Source organism: Rattus norvegicus, chromosome 2, assembly GCF_036323735.1.
Source record: "Rattus norvegicus strain BN/NHsdMcwi chromosome 2, GRCr8, whole genome shotgun sequence".
NCBI classification, from domain to species: Eukaryota; Metazoa; Chordata; class Mammalia; order Rodentia; family Muridae; genus Rattus; species Rattus norvegicus.
In genome coordinates, this window is record NC_086020.1 from 135,507,472 (window position 1) to 135,516,642 (window position 9,171).

The window sequence follows — 9,171 nt, forward strand, 5'->3', positions numbered from 1 at the left end:
AACGCATTATGCCTCCATATTACTCTAGTATCTACCTTAACTGAGGTTGCTCAATATTATAATTAAAATTATATGTAGACCTTGATTTGATATTATCACTGAACGAAATATTCACATTGTTCTTTGCTATATACTAATATTTTAATCCTAATGGACTATATGTAAATTCCACATAATATGATTTAGTCTGTTTTAAGTAAACTACTAGATTTCCAGCTACTATTTTCTTTACTATCCAACATCTATTTTAGCCCTATGTCTCTGCCAGGAATTTATGCTGCGTGTGAGCAAGTTGTTCATGTTAGACACATGGTATTTTATAGCAGAATTTTCTGTTAACAATGATTATAAACATGTAACCAATTGAAAATAGGGAGTGAATATGTTTACGGTCATCATATTTACATTGTGAAACCAGGGAAGAATGATTGAAATTTACCCGGGTTTTTAAATGGGACAGCAGCTTTAGGCATAGATAGCTGGAAATAAGAAGTCACAGAAGAAGGAAATAAAAGTCTCAAAAGTTTCCGATGTTCAGATTCATAGGAGGCCAGGAGAAACAGGAAATAATATAGTGATATGATCTCTGAAAGAGAAATAACCCAATGGTAACTTAGAATGGCATGCTTTATAGAAAGATATTCTATTAAAAAGAAAAATGAGAGAGGACCATTCACCACAATGCTTTAGAACAGAAGTGTGATTCAATGCTGAGGATTATCCGAATCCAACAAAACCTTAAAGTTTCAAATTGGGAAAAACGGATTAGGGAGGAAACATATTTGGAGGCTAAAACAAAAAAGTTCAAGGTCTCCTTTAGTCTTCTATGCTGTAGCTCGGCATTCCAAAATTGCCTTTGCTCAGGTTCACAGTAAAAGACATATTTGTGCTTCAGGTGTGTGGATCTCTAATAATCCAAGATTATCCTTATCCTGCACAGGATATGTTGTCCGTAATTGCGGAAAAAGGACAATGTTCTGATGACATATTCAGAATGCAATCGGAAAAATCATACTGGTCCCTTAAGGAAAAGGTTAACACCGGAAAACATGTTAACTTGAAAGAAGAATCCGTGCTCACTGTCGCTTCTGTCGTAATGGTAAGGAATGTTTTTGCATCACCAACATTCAGCATCCCTCTGGAGATATATTTGTGGTTCCTGTCCTTGAGATTACATGATGATGACAGTTTCCTTGAACTATAGACACATGACCTCTTGGTAAGAGGCAAGGTAGGTAAAAGTTTGAGAAGCTCAAAGATTCTTCACAAAGTCACAGGTGAACATCATCTGTTAGAAGTTAACTTCCTCAAATATTGGATGGAATTTGGTTTGGCAATGCAAATGTTCCCGCTGACGTCACCTCTGACTGTACCATGTGAGCAATAGCAGGGCAAGTAATAAATAGTGGGAAATGTGCGTTTAAAAACACATATCTCAAATCATACTGGCCAAAAGTATTCCTCATAAATAACAACAGTAAAAAAGAGCTAGTCCATGACAGATTTTAATAGGTTATGAGAGAGTTGGATGTTGCATTCTGTCCAGTAAATACACGAAACTGTTTTCCATCTCTACCAAAATAAATAAATAAAACAGCACCCCCACTTTTGCCAAATATCGCCAAACTAATTCTCAAATAATGAAAAATTAGCCTAACCTTTTTCAAAATAGTCTCCCATGCTTAACTTACCAGTGAGCAGCAGTAACTCTGGAGCAAATATCATTGCTTTATTTTTTATTTGATCCATGATCTGAGTTTGGATCTCAGTAGACTGTGGAGCTATGGCCCAGACCTCAAGAGAAAAGATAGTGCTCTGAGAGTAGGCATGCTTAATAACGTTAGGCAAAATTACTGAATTGTCCCTCTTTGGCCAGGGAGCCTGACAAGGGCATCTGGCACTCATTGCCAGAAATCTGGATACCTCATGGAGAGGAATATGAAGATCAGTAACTGAAGGAGTCCATGTGTATTCATAGCAATTTAAAAGTTCAGAAAAAATAGACAATCTTCCCTTTTTGTGATTTGCAGTCCTTGATAAAACATGAAGTTTATTGTGGTATTTCATGAAGAAAGACACTTTTCTGTGCTTCAACCAGGCTGCTGTTTACAATTAATCTAAATAGTTGAATATTTTACACATTAAAAGGAATGGATATAAAACTGGGAGATCTTCTGACATAAAAAACAGGATGCTCAAGAAAGTTCACAACTATTCAAAGTGGACCTGTAGGCAGAGGTGCCCTTGTATATTATGTGAAAGGAAGTACAGATTCACCAGATTATACAATCAGAATGAGATATTTACAGACGCTGCCATTTTTGATGGTTGCTTTTTTCTGGAAGAGTATTTAGGTATTTCTTAGTTTTGTTGATTTTTTTTAATGGTTATTGCACTTTTTTCTTTTTCTTTTTCCTGTAATTTGATTATTGCTTTCTACTTATTTATTTACTTATTTATTTAATAATTTGTTTATTTACTCTTTTTAAATCTTGAGTGCTGGCCCTACCTCATCACTCTTCAGAGTCTCTTCCCTTTTCCTCTGAGCTGGTTAGGGCCCCCTGATTTATGCTCACATCCTGGCACATGAACTCCCTTCAGAATTAGTACATCAATTCCACTGAGGCCAGTGAGTGAACGATTTCCACAGACACTCGACAGATTTATGGAACCCCACTCTACATGAAGATCACATGGAGACCGAGCTGCCCATTTCCCACACGTGTGCCCTAAGTCATGATGCACCTTCTACATGCTATTGCATTGGTGGTCAGTCCTTCATAGCTCCCAATGTTCCATTTTCACTGACTCTGTGGGTCTTCCTGTGGAATACCTGTCTTCTCAGGACCATGATTTCTTTCCCCAACTCTTCCCTGTGAGTCACTGAGCTTTATCCTATGTATGTCTGTGGGTTTCCTTATCTGGTCCTTATCTGGTTCAGTTGGCTGCTGGGTGAAGCCATTCAGAGAGCAGTTATGATAGACTCCTGTCTGGATGTCCCACACGTCAGGCTGTGAAGTGGAGTGTAGATCTCTGCTTGCAGGTAGTTGAGCAAACTGCAAGCCAAGAATGGCAATTTGAACAGAGTAGGTTTATTTCAATGATAGTGTAGCCAGAAATCTGCTTCTTTTATTCTAGGTCTAGATAAGAACACAGAAGTTCTTGCCTGTAGGTTCTACTTTTGAGCCAAGGTTCTGGGTACTTGACAGGTAGAAAACCTCTTGAGGAAGTAGGGTCTCAACCAGTGGTTGTCAGCGTCCCTAATCCTGTAACTCTAATATAGTACATGATGCTGTAGTCCCGCCTAAACATGACATCATTTTGCTATTATTTGATAACTGAAATTTTGCTACTGTTATGCATTATAATGTGCAATTTGTGGAATATCTGATGTGAAGGATATATAATGTTACCCCCAAAAAGTTCATGACACACAAGTTAAGAATAACAGGTCTAAGTTGCTAAATTTTAAACAAAATTATTTCTCAAGTACATTCTACAATATACATTGACCATTACTTTTTTGTTTTCTTTTCATTAAAAAAAGGACTTTATCCAAAATATCAAAGGCAGTTTACTTTCTTGTGATTTATATGAAAATTGGCTTAGTGTCCCAGATGAAGGACCTCTCCTTGGAAAAATTGCAGCCATCCAAAAGTAAGCACATGGGGAACTGCACTAATACAGAAACAGTGCTTTTTTAAGGTACAAAGGCTTGTGTTTATAGATTGAAAACTGGAATGATGTCCCATGCCAAGAGGTTTCCTTTGCTCAGACATGTATATTCACTTTATAAAAACGTGCACTTCTCAAGCTAGAGTGTTGAATCATGCCTGTAATTCCGCAGCTTGAGAGTCTTCTACATTATAATTGTCATGGGTTTCAAGAGAGCCTATGCAACATGTTTTGTGCAAGTCAGCCTTGACTATTGCTTTGATTTCCTGTGTGAAACAAAATAAGTATATGTGTGTAATGCCTGCGGGTTATTTGCATTCTCTTATCATGGTATTGTGAGTATTTCACATGTTAAATATATATCACCGATTGAAGCTATTACTAAGTTTGTCTTTCTCTATATAACTACCTAGAGAAGTCTGGGTAAGGAATACCTTTGACTTCTTTGAATCATTTTTCAGTATGATACTTCACTGAAATATTTCCTAAGTAGCAGTAGCTTTGAGCTCACATTGCTACCCAGGAACACAACATCTCTGCCTTGCCTACAGCAGAAGCTTTTTATAATTGCAGTGTATAGGGTCACTAGTGTGCTTTTTGATCCTTATTTTCTACAGTGTCACATGCATTCATACTGTATTCGATATGTAATGTGTTCACATGGTGGCTGGAAAGATGTTTCACTGTTTAACAACACTGGATGTTTCCATACACAGAACAGACATGGCCTGCCTCAATCTTCATTCTCTCTAATACCAGGGATCATGATCCATTCCTCTGGGTTCTGTGGGTAACAGCTATACTTGTAGTATACAGAAATTCATACAAAATTTAAATCTTTCCCATAATTCTATAGGGAGAAGTGATTTCCAGAAAAAAACTTAAGGCAATACTTTGACTGTATATTCTTATTCATTTTGAATTCTGACTATCCAGTGAGCTGGTCTACAAAACTTTTACACCAATTTTTTTTTTTAATTTAGAGGTTTGTAAGTAACATTAGTTGCAGGACCATCAGTAAAATTCTCCTATTTCTATGTATAGTATCCTTTTGAAGATGCCAAACCCAAACTACGTTTTGCTTAAGCAACTCATCTGTGTTCTACAAAAAATTAAAGCCGCTTCTACGAACCATTTAGACACCTTTGACTTGTCTGTTCGCATAGCACCTCATGTTTTATGGAATCCGACTTGCAAGACCTTATTTGGGAGGGATCTCTCAAAGAAGGTAAGGGGTCTGATTTTCCCTGTGGAAACAAAGTCGTCATTGTAATTCAGGAATTGGGAATACCTCAGAAAGATTACAGATATTAAGGGACACCTGAGAATTGCATTTTCTGGTCTGGGAGATGCACTGATCTATTTCAGGAAGGATTGGGAAAGGGAACTTTTAATGTAGTTTGATTTAATTGAATCATTTCGTTTTGGTTCTTTCTTTCCTTTTTTCTTTACAGATATTTATTTTAGATATTGATGTTTTAACCAGCAACATCCTGGCATGTATAGTGGTAGTTCAAGGAGACTACAGTGAAGTTGAAAAAATATCCCGATTACCTAGTGTTTTGTTTGTTTTCTCTTGTAGACATCCTTTGGAGCACATGATACTTGTCTTTCTTTTGTGTTTCCTTTTTTAGTATTTGTATTTTTTCAATTTTTATTGGATTTATTTCATTACTTACATTTCAATGTTATTCCCCTTCCCAATGTCCTGTCCATAGGCCCCATTCCCTCCACTCCTCCTCCCCAATATGGATATTCCCCCAATCCATCCCCCTGAGTTCTCCCACATATTCCTGTGTACTGGGCAGGGTTCAACCTTGTCAGGACCAAGGGCTTCCCCTTCCACTGGTGCCCCAACAAGGCTATTATCTTCTTACATATGCAGTTGGAGCCCTGGGTCAGTCCATGTATATTCTTTCAGTAGTGGTTTAGTCCCTGGAAGCTCTGGTTGGTTGGCATTGTTGTTTTTATTATGTTGCAAACTCCTTCAACTCTTTCAATACTTCCTCTAATTTCCCCCAAGGGGGTCCTGTTCTCAGTTTGATGGTTTGCTGCTAGCATTGACCTCTGTATTGGACATGCTCTAGATGTGTCTCTCAAGAGAGATCTATACCCGGTCCCTTTCAGCATGAATTAGTGGTGAGATTATTATACTTTAGAAATATTCACCGCCCAACTGCACTGCTTGTCATATAAATGCACATTGCATATAATTATATAGGTGCATATAATTATATAATTGCATATAATTACTTTATGTGATGTAATGAATATTGATAAAAGTCTAGTGTATATCATGTAATGCACTTTGTAATACTTTAGTACTAACTCCTACATATATAAAATGAATAGTGTATGTTTGCATTATTTTAGTTGCTATCTTATGTACCTCAGGTTTTCTGTAGCTCTTAAGTTTACTATATCCATATGAATTAATATTTTTACTGATTTATTTACTTCATATCCTGATTGCCATAAGTTCCTTCCTCCAAGTCCCATCCTTACAACCCCCTCTTCCCTCACTTTAATAATCATTTAAAAATTTACTAAATTTTTAATTTTTTAAATCCTGGTGGGATGTTACCAGAGGAGAAGGCAGGCAGAAAGATAGGAAAATGAGTGTTAATGTGTTTCATGATGAGAAATTCACAGAGAATCAGTGAAAAACATGCATTTTGAAAAGAAAAAGATTGACAAAAAAACCACAAAACAACAACAAAAAAAAAAGGAAAGGAAAGGGTATATTTTACCCAATAGTTTCCAGAAAAAAAGTTCCACAGAAAGGAAGTCATGTGATATCACACACAATGGCATAGGATAGCCTAGGGAAAAGCTCGTTCCATTTAGAACTTGTCTTAATATATACCACTATCGCTGTGATAAAACACTTAAGAAAAGCCACTCATGGAGGACAGGTTACTCTTGATGATATACTTCTAGTTACCAGTTAAATACTGAGAAATGTCATGGCACAAACCGAAGCAGGGCAGGAACCTGGAGGCAAGAAGTGAAGCAGGAGTTGGGTAGGTGTTCTGCCAATTGCTTTGCACCTCATATCTTTCTTTGACCAATAGCTCAAGGGTGGCACAATTTTGGAGATACGGGCCTTCCAAATTTCACTGTTAATCAATATACCTTAGACTTCCCCATATAGTAGACAAATCGGATGGGGGCATTGTATCAACAAAGATACCCCTTCTCACCAACTTCTTCTCTCAGTTTTTTTTCTATCGCTTTAAAGAAACACAAGGACCAATGGAACTTATTGAAGTAAGTGTTTATTTGGAACTTAGAGATGTAGAGGGATTACAGTTCTTCAATGGCATCACAGAGGAGCGTGGCTACAGGAAGGAAGGAAGGACAACCAAACAGGAAGCAGAGACCTTAGGGCTTTCATCCTAGGAAGCAAACATGAATCACAGAGGGCACACTGCAAATGGCACCTAGCTTCTGTAAACTTAAATCCTAAGCAATGACGTACTTCCTCCAGGAAAGCCATGCCATGTAATCCACCCAAAATATGTAATGAAGATGGGATCATATATTATGGTGCTTGGAATTAGACAGTCAACCCATTCAAATGTTCACAGTGAAACTCCACCTTCTCCCCACACCCCAGCAGAACATCAACAATTAAAGAAAGCTTTGAAGTCATTATTAATTTGATTCATTCATATTTATTCTGGCAGCTCATCAGCTCTGAAATATTTCTTTGCTTTAGTAGTTCCTTCATTCTTTGCAATATGTATGAAATTTTTTTACTATGTTAATAACTCACAAAGAAATTAGAGTCTCCATTTCAGACACAGACTTCATTTCTCAGGTTCATATCTGCTGATACTAACTGCTCTTTTCCTCATCATTTTGGATTTCAAATTTTATTGATTTCAATTTTGTAAACAATGTGAAATGAGAGGATCTTGTTTTTGCCTTGTGTTGTTACAGTTGTCCATTATACAATTCATGATTGACAACTGTCAAGAATTATTTGGAGAAAATGATAATATATTTTGTGAAGATAGTCAGAAGTCTTATGACATCAACCTATCTTCTGATACATTAAATACTTCTGGCAAAGCAACTCTTATGATTGAAACCATAGATGACCACGATGTGAAGACCTCAAAGGCTAATACTAAAGAATTAGAGATGTCGTCTGCTGTTCCTCATGAGGGAGGTCCTACAGGTAGGAGAAGTTTTAATTAGTATTCAAATGAATGGAAGGTAGATAGCATTCTCTGACTTCGTAAGTTTTAAATATCAGAGCAGCATTGGGGCACATAATGATATTAGATTATAGGAAATGTTTATAAACAACACTTAAATGAAATTGCATTTGAATATGTGTGTATGTGTGTACATATGTACGTATAATAGAAGGATTCCATAATTATTCCCTATAAGAATTCCAGAATATTGCATGTGATATTTCTCTTACTTCTTCCCATGATCCATAAGTATTATAGAATGTCTTAGATATGAAATTATTTTTGAAAAGATAACGTAGAAACTATTATTTGATTTAAAAATCCACTAAAAATACTACAAGGTTATACCATGCTCTAACAAGCTTTTCTATCTTTGGACAAAAACCTTGTTTAATTTTTTTTGAGATATAATCTTGCCAAATGGTTATCACTTGGTATGAATATTATGTTGCCCAAGATCCACTACAACCACATATGTGAAGAATAATAAAGAGGCTAAAACATTCCTGATTTAACAAGTAACAACATTCAAAATCAGATATATTGTTAACTGAAGTAATTCTGAATTTAGAGTATAAAAATATACTGAAAAATTAATTTCATCTGAAGTGGTACGAATCTGTTATCTGAGAATGTTTTTCTAATTTTGACATTTTATGTTTCATTTAGCAGGCCACAATGGAACAACTTCAAAATATAATGTTCCACAAGAGAAAATTCTTCATGACTGAAGAAGTTTCCGGTCATTGTATTTCAATGTTCTCTTCTACCTCCCACAAACCATAGCGGAAGAGATTATTACAAGAATCAACTTCAGTTTAATATTTAACCATATTGTTTGCTATAATTGTTTTACTCACTATATGTATTTTCTGTTATGTATTATATATTATTCTCTATTATAATAAATACTATTGAATTATATTATTTGTTAGACTCCAATGTGGCTGATTTATGATTCTCCACAGTCTTTGGAAAATGGCATGTTCAGTATTCTCCTCTACTTCTGTTACTCAAATCTGTATTCATGTGACAGACCCACTAGAATCACTTTATTCATAGTTTCTTCCAGACTACCATGAAGATGACATTCTGAGTACTGCCCAACAAATGAAAGGTGGGGCTTTATCTGGCCCGAATTCTTCCAGATTCTCACCAAACAACAGTCCACATGGCTAAGAATCAACTACTTAGCAGTACAATAACATTGGACTCTCCTGTGAGTTTTAGCAACACTTTTTATAAAGAAATTATATTCCCATTTCTATGAAAAGGTACTCTAGACAGT

At 36.1% G+C, this 9,171-nt stretch overlaps 1 protein-coding gene across 2 annotated transcripts in view; it reads left to right on the forward strand.

Annotated features, from left to right (window-relative positions):
* The window catches only part of LOC120100814 (rho GTPase-activating protein 20-like), a 32,716-nt gene extending 23,906 nt beyond the window's left edge, over nucleotides 1-8,810 (forward strand). Inside the window, exons 15-19 of one of the 2 annotated variants that reach the window (XM_039103667.2) lie at nucleotides 941-1,099; nucleotides 3,548-3,657; nucleotides 4,720-4,903; nucleotides 7,621-7,861; nucleotides 8,553-8,810. In XM_039103667.2, the coding sequence (XP_038959595.1) occupies nucleotides 941-1,099; nucleotides 3,548-3,657; nucleotides 4,720-4,903; nucleotides 7,621-7,861; nucleotides 8,553-8,614 (756 nt within the window). In that variant the 3' untranslated portion in view covers nucleotides 8,615-8,810. The remainder of the gene's footprint in view (nucleotides 1-940; nucleotides 1,100-3,547; nucleotides 3,658-4,719; nucleotides 4,904-7,620; nucleotides 7,862-8,552) is intronic. The other variant, XM_063282885.1, reaches the window with a different exon arrangement.
* The last annotated feature ends 361 nt before the right edge of the window (nucleotides 8,811-9,171 follow it).